At 38.3% G+C, this 19,233-nt stretch overlaps 1 protein-coding gene across 4 annotated transcripts in view; it reads right to left on the reverse strand.

Moving 5' to 3' along the window:
• The window catches only part of dhx9 (DEAH (Asp-Glu-Ala-His) box helicase 9), a 69,245-nt gene that overhangs the window by 8,123 nt on the left and 41,889 nt on the right, over positions 1-19,233 (reverse strand). For all 4 annotated transcript variants that reach the window (XM_072573612.1, XM_072573613.1, XM_072573614.1 and 1 more), the window contains 13 exons: positions 19,009-19,200; positions 17,888-18,029; positions 17,333-17,415; positions 13,964-14,120; positions 13,120-13,223; positions 11,610-11,823; positions 9,608-9,702; positions 8,929-9,002; positions 7,109-7,261; positions 6,737-6,897; positions 5,401-5,512; positions 3,395-3,556; positions 3,146-3,273 (listed from right to left, as the gene is read on the reverse strand). In XM_072573612.1, the coding sequence (XP_072429713.1) occupies positions 3,146-3,273; positions 3,395-3,556; positions 5,401-5,512; positions 6,737-6,897; positions 7,109-7,261; positions 8,929-9,002; positions 9,608-9,702; positions 11,610-11,823; positions 13,120-13,223; positions 13,964-14,120; positions 17,333-17,415; positions 17,888-18,029; positions 19,009-19,200 (1,777 nt within the window). The remainder of the gene's footprint in view (positions 1-3,145; positions 3,274-3,394; positions 3,557-5,400; positions 5,513-6,736; positions 6,898-7,108; positions 7,262-8,928; positions 9,003-9,607; positions 9,703-11,609; positions 11,824-13,119; positions 13,224-13,963; positions 14,121-17,332; positions 17,416-17,887; positions 18,030-19,008; positions 19,201-19,233) is intronic.

A 19,233-nucleotide genomic window follows, 5' to 3' on the forward strand; every position in this document is an offset into this window, starting at 1 on the left:
GTAAGGTTGTTGTAATGGGTGACTTTAAGTTTCCCAATATTCACTGGAACCTCCTTTGAGCAGATGGTTTGGAAGGAGCTGTTTTTGTAAGGTGTGTTCAGGAGGGTTTCCTAACTCAGTACGTTGACAGGCCGTCGAGGGGAAAGGCCATTGTGGATTTGGTGCTCGGCAATGAGCCGGGGCAGGTGTCAAATCTTGCAGTGGGAGAGCATTTTGGTGATAGTGACCACAACTGCCTCACATTCTACATTGCTATGGAGAAGGAGAGAAGCAGACACAATGGGAGGATATTTAATTGGGGAAAAGGAAACTATGATGTTATCAGACGTGAGTTGGGAAGCATGGACTGGGAGCAATTGTTCCATGGAAAGGGCACTATAGACATGTGGAGACTGTTTAAGGAACAGTTGTTGCGAATGATGCATAAATGTGTTCCTCTGAGACAGGCAAGAAAGGGTAAGATAAAGGAACCTTGGATGACGAGAGCAGAGGAGTTTCTCGTCAAAGAAGGCCGCTTACGTAACGTGGAGGAAGCAAGGGTCTTGCTCAACTTTAGAGGATTATAGGCAGGCGAGGAAGGAGCTCAAAAATGGTCTGAGGACAGCCAGGAGGAGGCACGAAAAAGGTTTGGCGGGAAGGATTAGGGAGAATCCAAAGGCATTTTACACGTATGTGGGGAATAAGAGAATGATCAAAGAAAGAGTAGGGCCAATCTGGGATAGCATAGGGAACTTGTGTATAGAGTCTGAGGAGGTAGGGGAAGCCCTAAATGAGTTTTTTGCTTCTGTCTTTAGTAAAGAAAAGGACCTTGTAGTGAATGAAACTATTGAGGAGCAGGTAAGCATGCTGGAATGGATAGAGATTGAGAAAGCTGACATGCTGAAAATTTTGACAAACATTAAGATTGACAAGTCACCAGGGCCAGACCAGATTTATCCTCAGCTGCTTTGGGAAGCGAGAAATGTGATTGCTTCGCCGCTTGCGAAGATCTTTGCATCCTCGCTCTCCACCGGAGTCGTACCCGAGGACTGGAGGGAGGCAAATGTAATTCCTCTCGTCAAGAACGGAAATAGGGAAATCCCCAGCAATTATAGTCTAGTCAGTCTCACGTCTGTCGTCTGCAAGGTGTTAGAAAGGATTCTGAGGGATAGGACTTATGACCATCTGGAAGAGCATGGCATGATTAAGTGCAGTCAGCACAGCTTTGAGGGAGGCAGGTCATGCCTCACAAATCTTATTGAGTTCTTTGAGGATGTTACTAGACAAGTTGATGAGGATCGAGCGGTGAATGTGGTGTATATAGACTTCAGCAAGACATTTGATAAGGTTCCCCATGGTAGGCTCATTCAGAAGGTCAGGAGAAATGGGATACAGGGAAATTTAGCTGTCTGGATACAGAACTGACTGGTCGACAGAAGACAGCGAGTGGTAGTGATAGGAAAGCATTCTACCTGGAAGTCAGTGGTGTTCCACAGGGCTCTATTCTTAGTAATTTTTTTTAATGACTTGGAGGAGGAGATTGAAGGATGGGTTAGCAAGTTTGCAGATGACACAAAGGTTGGAGGTGTCGTTGACAGTATAGAGGACTGTTGTAGGCTGCAGCAGGACATTGACAGGATGCAGAGATGGGCTGAGAGGTGGCAGATGGAGTTAAACCTGGATAAATGCGAAGTGATGCATTTTGGACGGTCGACCTTGAAAGTTGAGTACAGGATTCTTGGCAGTGTGGAGGAACAGCAGGATCTTGGTGTGCAGGTACATAGATCCCTTAAAATTGCCACTCAAGTGGACAGGGTTGTTAAGAAAACATATGGTGTTTTGGCTTTCATTAACGGGGGATTGAGTTTAAGAGCTGTGAGATCTTGTTGCAGCTCTATAAAACTTTGGTTAGACCGCACTTGGAATAGTGTGTCCAGTTGTGGTCGCTCTATTATAGGAAAGATGTGGATGCTTTGGAGAGGGTTCAGAGGAGGTTTACCAGGATGCTGCCTGGAATGGAGGGCTTATCTTACGAAGAGAGTTGACTGAGCTCGGACTTTTTTCATTGGAATAAAAAGGAAGTGAGGGGACGTAATTGAGGTGTACAAGATAATGAGAGCCATAGATAGAGTTGATAGCCAGAGACTTTTTCCCAGGGCAGAAATTATTAACACGAGGGGTCATAGTTTTAAGCTGTTTGGTGAAATGTATAGAGGGGATGTCAGAGGCAGGTTCTTTACGCAGAGAGTTGTGGGAGCATGGAATGCGTTGCCAGCAGCAGTTGTGGAAGAGAGGTCATTGGGGATATTTAAGAGACTGCTGGACATGCATATGGTCACAGAAATTTGAGGGTTTGTACATTAGGTTTACCTTACATGAGGATAAATGGTCAGCACAACATCGTGGGCTGAAGGGCTTGTTCTGTGCTGTACTGTTCTATGTTCTATGACCTCATTTTGGAGAAGCTGGATTGTTCTCCTTACATGGAAAACAGGTAATGGGAAATGATAAGAGATTTTAAAATAGGTTTGGTTGAAGTATTTCTGCAGGCACGAATATAGATAACGAAAGGTAGTTGGCTCAAGAAACACAGAAAGGAAATAGGGAATTTCCTTTGAAGGCAATAAATTATGATAATTTAAAATGCACTCCCAGAAAGGAATAAGATTTAGTAATAACATTTAAAAGGGGAAATAAGGTGTACTATGATAAGAAAATAGCAGGAGTTGGGGCAGTTCTTCCAAAGAGAAAAATGGTCCAAACACCGTTCTGTATCATAAATTGAAGATTCATGCAGCAATGAGCATTATGGAAATCTTAACCCAGCTCCTGCCAATAGTGTTCTGTACCTGCTGTGAGCAAGATCAAAATCTAAAGCATGAAAGCGATTCTTACCACATTTGAACAAATTATGTGTCATCAGGGTGATATTTACCAAGTTCTTTTTTTTTTAAAAAAAGGTGTCATTAACAATAGCATTAAGGTAAAAATGAAAAATAAAGATGAAGTGTACACATCACTTGGAATGAAGAAGTACATACTAGATTGCATCTATTTTATTTCAGTTTGTAACATTACCAAAATACTTTTAAAACCAGCAGATTTACATTTTAGACTTCACATTATCAGAACAGCAACAAAAACAATTTCATTCATATAGTTTTACCTTCAGGGAAGCCAGAGTTGATAAGGATGTCCTTTAGCTGAACCTTAGCTTCCCATGTCATGCGCAAAGTTGCCATATTTAACCTTTTATGATCACAAAATCTCAATTCTGCATCCTCTCCTCCCATTCTACAAAAAAGAAACAACAAAATACAAATTCCTATATTTCAGAATTTACAGAATATGCTGCAAAGGAAAATAAATATAACTTGGTAAGGATGTGTTTTCTAACTTGTTACTGGAACAATACCTTGCATCATCCCAGGCCTGGAAAACCGAAAGCAGAGCAACGTGATCTGAAAATCTGGTTCCTGCAAAGTTCCTATGCACATAGCCCAGACGCTTGCCTTCATTAACAAAGGGCTCTGGAAAACAGGTAGCAGCAGATATAGTGCACACTGCGTCGCCAACACTGCAACAGATAAAAATAAAATCAGTAACATTTCCATGAATAGCTTTCCTACTCCCATTATAACTAATTTCCTGAAGTTAAAACCATAGCTGTCAAACTAGAAACAGTTGCGACCATTCAAACTAAATAAGCACTGGAAAGATCTCTTGCTTTTGCATACAACAAGTAACAGAGGAACAAGTTCCATTTCACTTCACATGAGCATTATTAAACATCTGATAGATAACTATGTAAGAACCTATTTGTTAGAAAAGGACAGCTTCGACAGAGTATCTTAAGAGCAAAAGTTGGAGGGGGTATAATCAAAATCACAACACTGGTATGAAAGGAGTAATGTCTGTCCTGGGAGGAAAAGCGTGAGAGAGAGCGCCCGCGTGAGAGAGAGAGAGAGAGAGAGAGAGAGAGAGAGAGAGAGAGAGAGAGAGAGAGAGAGGGAGGGAGAGAGAGAGAGAGAGAGAGAGAGAGAGAGAGAGAGAGAGAAAGAGAGAGAGAGAGAGAGAGAGAGAGAGAGAGAGAGAGAGAGAGAGAGAGAGAGAGAGAGAGAGAGAGAGAGAGAGAGTGTGTGTGTGTGTGTGTGTGTGTGTAATGGAAGCTAGAACTTCAACAAGCAAAGACATTATGTATCGTTACCACCCAATGTACACCATGTACTATTCTGTATGTGCACCTTATAGCATCAAGGTCAATTCATCAGCTGATGCTCTCCATTTCCCAAATCTAACAAATTTTACTGTTCTCTCGTTCAAAACAATTAGAGTCATAGAGACATACAGCATGGAAACAGACCCTTCAGTCCAACCCATCCATGCCGACCAGATATCCCAACCCAATCTAGTCCCCACCTGCCAGCATCTGGCCCATATCCCTCCAAACCCTTCCTATTCATATACCCCATCCAATTGCCTTTTAAATGTTGCAATTGTACCAGCCTCCACCACTTCCTCTGCAGCTCACTCCATACATGTACCACCCTCTCCTTTTTGCCATTCATTAACATCCAAGACTTATTCTCTAGTGTACAGCAGATTAGATTTTGTGCTATTTTCATAAATTTTTTGAATCTATACAAGATTACAACTGGAATTTTAGAGTGTGACCATGTAAAACCAAAAATCAGAAATCAATTCAAGATTTATAGGATGGTTGTAATATATGGAGCAGACTACATTACATTATTGTGTTACATCAGATGTGTACAGTATGATCCTTTCCTCAAATCAGACAAATTACAGCATTACAGAAATAAAAACTAGAGATCATAGAACAACATACAAACACAAGTATGCTTCAAAGTTAAAATGTTTGAGCCTTATATTGATACAACATTTAAATGAGAACACTCCAAGGTGCAATCCTAGTGGTTCATATTTTGCAAACAGAAAGAAGGAAATGTACAGAAAACTGATGTACTCGAACTGAATGAGGATGATTTGCGAGGGAGTGCGAACTTCAGGATCTAGATTAATGAGCTTCCAAAAATAATTCAATCATGCCAATAAATAGAGATGCTAAGAAACCTTCACTGAGGGAGGCACCGTACAGTCTTCACATCACCCTCACACACACAGTAATCAAGTGCCCTCAATGTGGAGAATAATTAAAGCAGTTTAAGGGCATGAAAAATGAGAGGTTTTTAAATGCTCTTAAAACATCTAACAGGTCACTCATTACACATTTCTTCTTCACACTTTAAATGCAACAGGTAAAGAGCATTTAACAAAGCCTACATGCATTTTGTTCCAAATTCAAATTCTGACACCAGCAATATACTACAAACACATCACTTTATTGTACAGGAACCTTTCCCAATAATTCACATTATCATTTGCTCTGCTTTGACTCACTGGAATATACAGCCCATAATCATCATCTTGCCAAGGCGTGGTTCAATAGGAAGTCTGGCCAAAATACGTCCTAAGGGAGTCAGTTCATCATTAGCATCCAAAGCATCAAGTTCTGAGAAGGAACAGAACATGTCTGAATGTCCATAGTTTATGAAACCAGAATATGCACATTATGTTATAAATAACGAAACAGCTTCTTCAGCGTGAGCAAAGCTGTTACGCTTTGAAGAGACTTGTTGTATAACATATTCAAATTAACAACTGACAATTCCAGTTTTTGGTAAACAGATACTTTAGGACCTCAATTCAGCAATTTAGCATCATTTAAACAGCTATAAAATGATTGCTTCAGCTAAATACAGGCATTTATTTATATTATTAAAAGTTAGGACTAGATTAGATTAGATTCCCTACAGTGTGGAAACAGGCCCTTAGACCCAACAAGTTCACACCAATCCTCCAAAGAGTAATGCACCCAAAATCATTTCCCTACATTTACCCCTGACTAATGCACCTAACACTCTGGGCAATTTAGCACGGCCAATCCACCCTAACTTGCACATCTTTGGATTGTGGGAAGAAACTGGAGGAAACGCAAACAGACACGGGGAGAATGTGCGAACTTCCACAGACAGTCGCCCAAGGCCAGAATTGAACCTGGGTCCCTGGCGCTGTGAGGCAGCAGTGTTAACCACTAAGCCACCATGCCGATTATGCTGCAATTAATCAGATGCACCATCTAATTCGGAACTATATTGTAATTTTCTTTAGTCACTCACGGAATGTGGGCATCTCTGGCTAGGCTAGCACTTATTGCCACCCTTAATTGCCCAGAGAGCAGTTAAGAGTGAACCACATTGCTGGAGTCACATGTAAGCCAGATGAGGCAAGGATGGCAGATTCCCTTCTTTAAAAGGCTATTAGTGAACCAGATGGGTTTGTCCAACAAACAACAATGGATTCATGATCATTACTGAATTCAAATTCCACAATCTGCCATGGCAGAATCTGAACCAAGGCTTCCAGAACATTAGCTGGGTTTCTGGATTCATAATTTAACAATAATACCAGTATGCCATTGCCTGCCTGATATCAAGGAAAAAGTATGATGGACATTATTTTAAAAAAAACTCATGGAATATCACAACTTAAACTGAGGGAATACAGAATTAAATGAATTTTTATTAAGTTTTAATCATTTTTTATTCATTATGGTATGGAAAAAAAAGTCAATCTTTTTACATAAAATTAATCAATTTACTGCATGTTTAGTTCTTAGCATTCTTACACTTTTAACTACATAGGACTATAACTAAGTAATTAGGAATCACCTCACCTCTCAAGGTGTGTTCTGCCTCAATAACCGCATCCAGAGGTGGGGGTTCAATAGCTTTGGCCAAAAATGGTCCAATGCCTCCCAGACGAAGTAGTTTGATACTCAGAGCAACTTCATGAAGAGGTGTGCGGAATATCTCTGGAGTCATATGCGTTTCAAGTCTGTGGATGGCAAAGATTTGCTGATGAAATTCAGAATTTTTTGTTTCCTGCCACACAATTTTAAAAGTAAATCTGTGAATTTTAAATCACTTTCAATAACCTTGATCTCAATTACAAAGCTATCTAAAGATGTCAGAGCAGTGACTTGCAATACAAGGAAAACTACTTTAAAACACATTTGTTTCTAAAAAAACTTGAATTGAATTCATACCTCTCAAATCGCGCCCTGCTACAGAGATGGAAGCAGAAGCCAGGAAGGACACGTCCTGCTCTCCCCCGTCGCTGTTCTAAGTTGGTCTTTGAAGCCCATACTGTGGCATAGTTAGTCATATTATTATGAGATGTGAAGAGTTTCATTTTTTGTCTGAAAAGTACATTCAAAAAAGGCATAGTCAATAAGAGTAAAACAGTTACCATCACGAAACATTCAAAGTGCAGCAAAAAAATTATATAATCTTTACTGGTCAAGAAATATAGAAGGCCCCTGATTTACAAGCATCTGACTTATGAACATGATGTCATGCAGGATGGGATTTTAAAGATCCAAAACACAAACATTTCCTGTAGTTACGAATGGCTCCTTTTCATTGACCTGCATGTGTTGCAACCTGCACACAAACTGACTTACAAGCAGACTCCAGAAAAGATCACAGGGATTGCGAACTGTAGAAATGGTAACAAATTATAATTTCTCAAGTTCTATACATTATTCACAAACTGAAAGAAAATTAGCATGATAGTTTGTATATCCTAAATATTAACCTTTAAGTAACATCATATATCAGAATAAGTGGGCCAGAGCTATTGGTGCAGAACGTCTCCTCTACATAGTTGCTTAGTAACATAGAACTTGAATATTGATCAAGAGAGAGATATGCCAAATTTCAAGTAATTTTATGGTACAGGAGAAAAGGGTTGCTGGATAAAGCAAATCTGATTGACAAATTCATTGGAGGAACCATGGTGCAGAAAGAAGTAGGCTTTAGTACTTTAGGAAATTCAAAAAAGGAGCAAGAATGAAGGTATTTATTTTGTTTACAGAGAACTGGCCTCTGCACAGGAATGCAGGCCCCCTGATTTGATCTTGCATGGGGAGAGAGGGTTCTTGAGATTAGGGGGGGTGCAATGGGTGAGAGGGAATACATGCACTTGAGAGAGGGAAGGACAGTGAATGAGAGGCAGAGTGAAGATGTGAGTACACATGAGAGAGATAGAGGGGCAATGGAGACAGAGAAGCCCAGAAATGGGAATTAGCCTGACACACACACACACACACACACACACACACACAGTCTCTTCTGCATTCTTCAGAGGCTAGTGCGAGGCAAATGCAATTATATTAGCCAGTACAATTCCTTAAATTGGCCCTGGTAATCTTACTCCAGTGACCAGGACTTAGGCCTAGTCTATCTCTCACAGCCTAGTTCTGCTAGTCTGGCATGTTTTAAGGATCAAAGTTAGGAAGCTATTGCTTTGACTGTTTTTGGCACAGCCGAATTGTTTGGTTCTCTTCATACCTCAACTGCTAGTTCAACGTTCATCTTCAATTTGTGCCAAATCTTCTTTCCAAAAATTGTTCCTTGTTTATTTGGCTAAAGGGGCCAACGTCATACAGAAAAAATGCCATTACTATGCTGGCTGAATTAACTGGACACATTCTAATCCCACTTATCAGCACTTGGTCTGTGACTGAGAGGGGAAACAAAAAATCAAAATGTGGCTACTCACAGAAAAGGGTGATCATTGTAGTTGGTGCATTAGATTGCATGATGGAGACACTTTCAACCTACACTACCAACAGAGATTGACTGGTCATGACCTCAGTATTGATTGTGGGACATGGTGGTGTAAAGATTGACTGCTTTATTTCCTTGTAAGTGACAGTTATTACATTTTAAAGATGATCCATTGCCTGTGAGACATTTGTATCATCCTCGACATAAGACACCAAACTCATTTAAGCTTATTCTTTTATGAAAAATTAAGATGTATAAACGAAAATTTCTCAAAAATGCAAAGATGATCACTCACTTGCACGAATCAATGACGTAAACTACATCATTAATCGTAATACTTGTTTCTGCAATGTTTGTGGCCAAAATAACCTGGAGGTGGTAAAGTATACTAATTAAAACAAAATGTACTGCACATGACTTCATCAAACTGACTGGATTGTCCTTTTCACAGAACTGCTCTACAGCCCTTAAACCAACATTAAAGCTTCATCTATTTTGTAGATGTCACAGGCTAATCACTGTGTTTTGGCTATACTCAAAACAAAATCTTAACTACAAATAAAGCCTTTCAACCTTCTCTTCTTGCTGTGTTGGGTAGTTAATTTCCACATCTAAAACATTTGCTTCCAAACTTACACATTTAATACCAGGAGTAGGAATATATTCTAACCCCTTATCAAACAGGTCGTAATTTAACACTTTTTAAAAAAAAGATGCATTGCATTTTGTCATTCAATCCATGAAATGTCACCACCCCCAAATTCAACAAATATTATGAAAAAGACTAGCACAACCATATTGCCAGACTAAAATTACAGCCAAATGAGGCTTTATGTTCCTCATCCCTACTATTTACAGATTATAGCATTAGGTTCAGCATACAATACATTTTCAACAAATTTAGAACTTTGAAACGTATTCCTTACACATTGAATACACAGTTGGTTCTGAATTATCATATTTTACTGTCTAACCTTTCTGACTCCTGATGGCACAGGATCAAACACTCTGCGCTGCTCTTCCCTTGGAATCTGCGAATGTAATGGTAGAATTCTGTACTTATGGCTTCCTGTTAAGTAAAAGATGATATTAGTGTACACTGTAAAATACAAATGTATACTAATCCTACAAGAATCTCAAACTATAAATGTGCATCCGTAATACTGAAAACAAATTGGATGATTTTAAGTCTTTCAAATACAGATAAGGTTTCATTGGTCTAAAAATACATTAGCTTGAAAGATCCATTCCAAAACTAAAAGTAAAGCATGAGAAACTTACTTGGTTTCAGGTTTCAATTCATTAAACAGGCATGCTTGTTAGTTATTTAATACTCCAAGTTCCTGGACACATCTTTTACTATCAGATGAAAATCATACATTGAATTGATTTAACTTAAATTTCAGGCTAATGTAACTGGTATAGTTGAATCAGTATACTCAGTGAATAAAGATCAGTAGCCCATCAGAGTGTCTAAACAACTTGGACAAAAAGTATACCACAGAATCCCACCCTATTTCACAACCCTTTAAAGTTTTGTGAACTCTCCAGACTGAACAACATATTGTTTAAATGACTGATGACATAATTTCATCTGTAAAATACAGGTATGAGAACACTGTATTTGAATGTGAAAAATGTTGTAGCTTTCATGATACTGGACTAACAGCCTACATAGGAGAAATGATTTGACTAATTGCCTTTCTACTGTGTAATCCTGTGAGATTCAGTTAAAATCAGGTCATTCATGGATTGACACCACTAAAAAAAGACCAAGCTTGTATACTCCTTCACTCAAAATGACTGGGCCTCCTCCATCACCACTCCCTTAGTACCCGAGCCCTGGAGGAAGAGCACTTCATCTTCTGCCTCGGGACTCTCCAACCCCATGGCATCAATGTGTATTTCACCAGTTTCCTCGTTCCCTTCCCCCTACATTACCCCGGTTCCAACCTTCCAGCTCAGCACTGTCCTCAGGACTGTCCCATTTGTCCTTCTTCCTTCCCACCTACCCACTCCACCCTTCTCTCCAACCTATCACCTTCACTACCACCTCCATCCACCTACTGCACTCTCAGCTACCTTCTCCCTAGCCCCACCCCCTTCCCATTTATCTCTCCACCCCCAAGGCTCCCAGCCCCATTTCTGATGAAGGGCTTTTGCCTGAAAAGTCGATTTTCCTGCTCCTGGGATGCAGCCTGACCGTCTGTGCTTTTCCAGCACTACACTCTTGGCTCTAATCTCCAGCATGTGCAGTACTCACTTTCACCCTGATAAAGATGAGGGATTGGGTGCCAATCTAGATCACAACAGCATTTCAATTCCATAACCATGTATACTTAAAATCGCAAATGTCCTTCAGTCAGACATTTAGAAGTATTTTCAACTCTCTACTAGCTAAGCAAATTTGTAAGTAGTTGAACCTTAAAAGGTTTGCCTCAGGTTTTTGTCATAATTCCTTGAGTTGCAACTGAGTCAGATCTCCTGTAATATGCCAAAGAGGAGTCAAAAATTGGTTGCAATGCTCTTGGTTAGGAAGGTGAAAATTATCCAGGGTTCCCGCTTCTTAACCATCGTAAATCTGGAAGAGTTCATGTGCATCAATGAACAATGGCTGCACAAAGCACGAATTTGGGAGTCCAGACATAAAAGGAGAAAATGGGAAGATATTAACAACTTTAAGGAAAAAAATAAGGGTCAATTGAATTGGGGGAAAAAAAAGCAGAATTCCTGAACCCTTCTCATATACTTCCTTGTGATTCAGTTGGTAGCAATAATTCACAGTCTTTTGCATTTGGATACTGTATGATCCAGGAGGAACAAAAATGGTTAAGCAAATAACCCATTCCTCCCAAGTAGCAAGTTCAAGATTCAATATAAAAAGACTAATGACATTTGATGCAAGGGTCATAGAAGGGAAGAATAATAAAAACATTTATTTCAAGATGTCAACACAGAAACAAAATAGACACATACCAAAGTATGGATTTGTTTCCAAGTGTCTTTGCATAGCAAAAATCAAGTTCCAGCCTGGTAAGAAAACAAGTACTGCCCCATCTACATCCAGTGTTTCAATATACTTGAGCAATGCCTCTATTAGTTCAAAAGGAGTCTCCTTTTCACTCATTTGAGCCATAGCACGTTTGGTTTCTATCCCATAGTCATCACCACAGATATTGTTACAGTTCACCTAGCAAGGCAAAGGTTAATTTTTATTAGTCAACAAACTTGACAGCAACTCCAAACTGACATTATTTCAAACTACAATAATAAAAGATAGAGTTGCTAGTTGCTCAAGTGACCATATGCTTTTTGTGGATTCTATTTGCTATTGCCCATTTTCCTTAATTATCATTAACTATAGCTATTCAGATTTGATTAATCTTTTTAAAATGAAAACTTCAAATTTCTTGAACTTACAATTTCTTAGCATATCCAAGTAACTAAGTGCTACTGATCTGGCTAGGAAGCTCTGTATTTCTGCTGTGGGCCTGTTTGACTGTAACATTAATCTTCAAGAGAAAACCCACACATCCGAGTACATACGAGTACTTCTACTGTTGTTCCAGCTAAAACTAAGTAACACTGAATCTGTGATCAAACAGTCAAATTAACAGATTATGCAAAATGAAGTTCCTTATCTGCATGGAATCTGAGGTGTAATTTGAGTGAAAGATAGTCCAAGTGTACTTTACAGGGAGTTCCACATTACTTGCCTCATTTCTAACTGATAACACCAGGTTTAAATTATGTACCAAAGAAGAAAATGCACTAGACACTACTACTCAATTATTTGCAATTATTCTTGATATTTACTTTTGAATCTGTCTATTCAATTTCAAAACTATGAAAATATGTGCAAACATGTAAATTCTAGTATGGGTGAACTGCCTTCGATTCAAAATGAATGGAGTTAAGTGGTAATTGATCTGGAAGAAATTCAATCATTTGTAAAAAGCCATTTGTTACAACTTGGTTCCATTAGTTTGTATAAATGCACATTGCAGTCTGTTCTGTAGACTGTACCCTACAATGCAAACTCATTTTTTTCAAATAGAATAAAAAAGTCTCGTGCAATTTGAATTTCCATACCTCTAAAGTTACTGGGCTAGTAATTCAATGACAAAAATGTAAGCACAATATAACCTACTCTGTGCATTGGTCACTTTGTTTTATTTTGATTACAATAATTCAATTCAGTTGAAGCACCCTGGTACAATTGCAACATTTAAGAGGCATTTGGATGGGTATATGAATAGGAAGGGTTTGGAGGGATATGGGCCGGGTGCAGGCAGGTGGGACTAGATTGGGTTGGGATATCTGGTCGGCATGGATGGGTTGGACTGAAGGATCTGTTTCCATGCTGTACATCTCTACGACTATGTACTAACTCTTTCAAACCAGTTCATGTTTTAGAGAATGCTGTGGATGAATGATTTTATAATAGTCTAAAGTATCGCCAATCAAAATTCAGATTTTTTTCTACCTCCTCATCATCGCCACCACCATCCTCATCTTTGTCCTTTTTTTTCTTGTCTCTCGGAGGAGGAACAAATCGAGTCATCTGAATACAGTCTTCTAAGAAATATTCTGGAAACATCAATTAAAGTATTTGAAGTACTAAAATTACTTAGTCAGCACAGCAACATTAAACAATGGTTTGGATATGAAAAATAAAAGGACAACTGTGTTCAGCATTGTTGACGTTGTACAGCTAGATTATACGGTCTTAAAAAATTCAGATTCAGAAATTTCTTGAAAATTTTCCAATCTTTTGGAGATAGTGTTCTATACTTCAAAGCTTTTCTGTTTTACAAATCTTGCAATCAAACAAAAAGAGTTAGCTTGAACAGCTATTTCATAAAACATTTCAGCACTCAAGCAACAGTGCACTACAGAGCTTGTTAAATCTACTCAGGCCAAGTGCAGAAATAAACAAACAATTTTGCTCAACAAGCAATCCAGAATGTTTTTTATAGTATACCAAAGTGATTTTTCACTTACTTATTTTGAGCAAACCAGAAAATATTAAAACCACCAAATGCAACACAGTTACTCATGCTAACTTGCCCCTTTCTTAATAAGCAGTTAAACCTTACAAGGTTTCAGATAGCTTGTATAAAGATTAGGTCAGAAGTTAGTAATGTGATGAATATTGCCTGGAAATGACTTGATTACACAACAAAAGTCTTCAGAAAGTAAATTTATCCAAACAGATCCAAACAGTAGTTTAAATTTTATCAAATCTATTATCGTCACAAAAAAGCAGCCCCACAATAATTAATTTTTGAAACAGAGTTAATGTGTATTACTTATTTTTCTTGACGCACCTTGAACAGGAAATGTTCTTCCATATACTTCGATTATTGGACAATTAAAATAATACTCTCTGAACATGGTAGTGTCAATAGTGGCAGACATGAGAATAACACGAATGTCAGGATAAGCTTGGACGACATCTCGCAAAACCACAAGGAGAAAATCAGTCTGAAAGAGAATTATGGAGAATTTTGGCTTTGCCTAAAATCAGTTTTATTTTTTAAAAAACAAAGCAATGACAACCTTAGTAGCATGCTGGTCAACCTTTGGAGCCTTCAAAAGGTCCTGCCAAACGCAGGATCAACTTAGAAGCAGAGTATAAAAAGCAGAGTATAACAGGTGGCCTTCATTTTGAAATCTAAAAAACAGTAATTCATTCTACAGGTTACTGAATTAATGTACAAACTTATCTTTAAGCACAAAGTATTTTCATAATGATTGAATTCATTGTCATTAGTATCAAATGCAAACCATCAAATTCTTTTGAGTCAATTTCACTACAGTTTCATAGCACCTGAAAACAAATAATCTTTTCCATCTGCCAAATCAGATATTTTGCATTTTTGTATGATCAAACAGTACTGGGTCCACTAATGATGTCCCATGATTTAATGACAAAAACCACACAAAATATCAAATAATAGAATACGCAGACTTCCACTCGTGAAGAAAGTTTATTCTTTGTCACCACCCAGCCATTCTATTGAATATGAACATGATCCTTTGAATGGCTTGTTGTACACATCCAAAGATCTACAGACTTTAAAGCTGCTGGTAAAACATCAAATGTGGGTACATCATTTGTTTGCTTACACCTTTTGATCTTGTATGGTTTCTGAATCATGGATGCACACAAAAAAAATTCTTGAAGGGAACTTCATTTTCCAAATAGTTTTATATGTAGAAATTAACACTTTAATTTTAATTAATTTTCTTTCAACAGCTCTGCAGATGAGAATCACAATCTTGTTTTCTTATGTCATACCAATTTTTTTATTATTAGATTCCCTACAGTGTGTAAACAGGCCCTTCGGCCCAACCAGTCCACACCAACCCTCCGAAGTGTAATCCACCCTGCCCCATTCCCCTCTGACTAATGCACCTAACACAATGGGCAATTTAGCATGGCTAATTTTCACTAGATTATTTCCAAATCTTTCACCCAATTTTCTGTTAATGTGACTTACTTTGATTTTTCCACTGACGAACCATTAGAAACCGGAAATGTTGGCATAGGGGTGCTTGCATTTTTTTTTATTTACTCATGACACATGGTGTCAGTAGCTGGACTAGCATTTATTGCCTGTCCCTTGTTACTGTCGAGAAGGTTGCACTGAGCTACATTTTGGAACTGCTGCAGTCCATGCACTGTAGGTATCCCTTCAAATGTTGTTTTGGAGGAAATTCTAAGATATTGAACCAATGGCATTGAATGAGCTGTGGCTTGGAGGGGAACTTTCAGGTGGTGATGTTCCCTTATATCTATTGTTCCTATCCTTCTAAATGGATGTGGGTTTGGAAGGTGCTGTCGAAGGATCTTTGGTAAATTTCTGCCATGCATCTCTGAGATGGTAGACACTACTGCTCCTTGGCATCAGAGACAGTGTAACTAAATGTTTGCAGATATGGTGCCTGAGATTTGTATGATATAAACGTTACTTGCCACTTTTCAGCCCAAGCCTGGATATGGCCCAAGTCTCGTCATATTTGAACATTTACTGTTACTGTCTGAGTAGCCACAAATGTTGATCTGAGCAATCTTGGTCTTCTGCAATAAAACTAGACTCCTTTTCCACTTTAGTTCCACTAAGCAGCTACAGTAACTATCTGCTGGATTCAGAGTTTAATTCATGCAACTTAAGTGAGCACATATGCACTGCAATTCTGGTGATGAAGTAATTCTTCCAAAAAATCTTTGAGACCTTCAAAATTGACAGACAGCATAGACTCAAAGTTAAAATGACCTCCATTTGTGCCATTATGCCTCTGACATATTTTTATTCTACTTCAGAATTCCTTTAGTGTGAAAGCAGGCCCATCGAGTCCACACTGACCCTCCAAAGAGCATGTAGAATTGAACCCAGGTACTGTAAGGCAGCAATGCTTACCACTGAGCCACTCTGCCTTTTCTGGCTATATCTCAAACAAAATTTGTACTTTCCTCACTTTTCCAAAGATCTCTTCTATTATATATAATAGAACATCCACACTAATGGTAGATGATCAGAAGTGATGTATATGGTTGGAAAACCTTCAGGTCACTCAAAGTCACCGTAGCAATTCAATGAATCTCCAGTACCCATTTTTATAACACTTTCTGTAATATTAGTTCATGGCTTATACTGCTGTCATGCATCATATGCTTGCATTTAAACATTGTGTTCTTTTCACCATTTGTGAAAACATAAGTTATGCCTGGCTCATGTCTCCTCTTCCCCTATTTTGTTTACGTGCTCTGACCTTCTCCCCAATTTCCTAACATAAGATGGTGATTTACTGTTAGAAGTTAGTGACATCTTTAATCTATATTAATTTTGTTGTCAGCCAAATTATCCTCCTTAGATCACGGTTTTCACTTTTGCAGTTGCGTTAATGACTGATACCCAATTATCATTGCAATTTCAGTGAAGCTTCTGTCCTATACATCTACAGAATTTGAACATTAACCCCCTATACGGTGTATTAGTGAATGTCTCCATGTTTTGATTGTTTACATACATGCATTAGAAACGTAACAGATTTCATTGTATCCCCTTCTAGTCTGACCACCTATTACCATAACATTACTCTAGAGCTACCGAACTCTCCAAATCCTTTGCAGTTTGTTTTTCTTTTCTACATTCTGGTTCTCAATACTCTTCACAGTTTTAAATCCACTTTTGTAATACTCTAAAATATTTTAAAGCAAAATCTTAAGTCTTAGACTGAAGTCAAGAACAGTACTGAAATGAACTGTATGATAATTTGCCCAAGTTAATTTATATTAAACAGTACCAGATTGATATTAATGTCACGTAATAAAGCAGGATCGCATCCAGGGTCACAGTCAGCTAAGCTTCAGTATTTGAAGCTTTATTTAAAGAGTTGCTTCTGGGGCTTTCTGCAGTTTATAACGATGTGAATGTTTGTAAACATTTTATGTAAATTGGAACTTTGTCAACAAGATGAGCATCAAAAGCAACGTATGCTGAAAGGTGCAAGATGGGACCTTATGAAATTGAATCTGCAGCCAATAAATATGTACTGGTTGAAGGAGCTCCTAAGGCATGTGGAATGCAAAAGAGAAAAAAAAGCCCAAACCTTCATTAAAAAAAAATGCTAAAGTTGAAGATAGTCATATTAGACATCCTGTTAGAAACAAGGTATGAGCAAATACTCACATTAATATCTCTTTCATGGATTTCATCTACTATTACATGGCTAATACCACGAAGACCAGCTTCCAATTTCCTCAGCAGAACACCTAATAGAATACAATCATTATTAGTTTTAACAAATATAAAAACATTTATTTGATATGTCAGGTTTTGAGGTAGATTGCATGAGTTGTATTAGGGTGCTCTCAAACCATGAGAAAAATAGGATTTTATCTTTTGTAACATGCAGAAGCTTTGCTGAGAAATGCTATAACCTACTTACAGGCAGTACTTCATGTATTTCTAATGTACTCATTAAATTTCTATGAACTTAAAAAACTCACCATGGAAACATAAAATAGATACAGCACAGATCACTTGGCCTATCATGACTGTGCTGGTTCTCTCACAGCAACTCAACTAAAGGCACTCCCCTGCCTTTTCCCCATGGCCATGAACACCATCTCTTCAGTCAAACTCCAAAGAGAAAACAAAATCTTTAAAAATGCTAATTTTGGCTTGATTTTTCTGCAAAAAGAATTTTATTACAAGATGGATGATTTGCAATGCAATACTAACCTACAGTACAGAACATTATGCTGCCATGAGGTCGTGGTAATATGGATTCAAAACGAACACTGTAACCACAACTCTTGCCTAGTTCTTCTCCACGTTCGCAACCAACACGCTCTGCAACAGATACAGCGCTAATACGTCGAGGCTGGAAAATAATTCAATAGGAAATTAAACATGTTTGTGTACATAAACATTTCCAGTAGTGAAGGGTTCAATACCCAAAAAATTCGTTCTCAAGAGATGCTATCTAATCCATTTACAGCATTTAAATAATAATTTGAAAACTGAAAATAAAATGTTTTAACAGACAAGAAGAGTAAATTAACACACCTGCCATACAAAGAGAGTTATCAAACCCAAGTTTGAAATGTGGACTGCAATAGTGAATTTTTTTCTAGTTCAGCAAACAGTCAAATATTAATGATGTAAATTCGACACTTATCTGACAAACCCAATATAGCAAAGTGGCATTCATTTGCTTGTGGAGTCAACTTCATTTTTTGTTAACAGGATATTTTAATTATCTTGCTAAAGAACCTCCGAAACCACCAATGGCTATATGCCTGGTACAGAACAAACACTATAGAGATCTACCCAAACCCAGAGGATGTAGGTAAGGTTTTGAACAGTCAAGCCTGAATCTGTAGCGCTAATTACATATGGCATCACAAGCTTTTATGTATTGAACTAGAAATACTTGCCCACAACAGGGATAATCCACAATTGAGTAGACAGGTCCATCCCTTTGGTGATGGATTTGGAGCAGGATAAGTGGCTACATAGAATCATAAGCAGGTTTAAGCCAGGCAGCCCCTTGAGCCTGTCCCACTATTTGATAAGATCACTCCATGGCTGCCAATCAGATACCCTTTCACTCCCCTGCTGATCAAGAATCTGTCGACTGCTGTTTAAAAAACATTCGAAGGTTCTGCTTCTACTGCTTTTTGAGGAAGGGAGCTCCAAAGGCTTAGACCCACAGAGAAAAGTATTTGCTGCATCAGGCCTAATTTGGCAAGCTCATTTTAAAAGAGAGTGATCCCTTAACCTCACCCCCAACCCCAGCTCCTCCCACAAAAGAAAATATTTCTTTTGGATAACATTTTAATTCAGCATTTCTCACGCACCTGTGTGACTACAATATTACACTCAGAACCTCTGCCACTTCTGATGTATTCATCAAGGATGTACTGAGGGACCTGAGTAGTTTTACCACACCCAGTTTGACCTCGAATAATGATCACTGGATTGCAGTTGACTGAGTTAAGTATTTCATCCTCGAAGTTTTTAACTGGTAATTGGCTCCTTTCATTCAGTATCTGTAGTAAAACATATAATGCAGAGTTACTCGT

This window comes from Chiloscyllium punctatum, chromosome 7, assembly GCF_047496795.1.
Source record: "Chiloscyllium punctatum isolate Juve2018m chromosome 7, sChiPun1.3, whole genome shotgun sequence".
NCBI classification, from domain to species: Eukaryota; Metazoa; Chordata; class Chondrichthyes; order Orectolobiformes; family Hemiscylliidae; genus Chiloscyllium; species Chiloscyllium punctatum.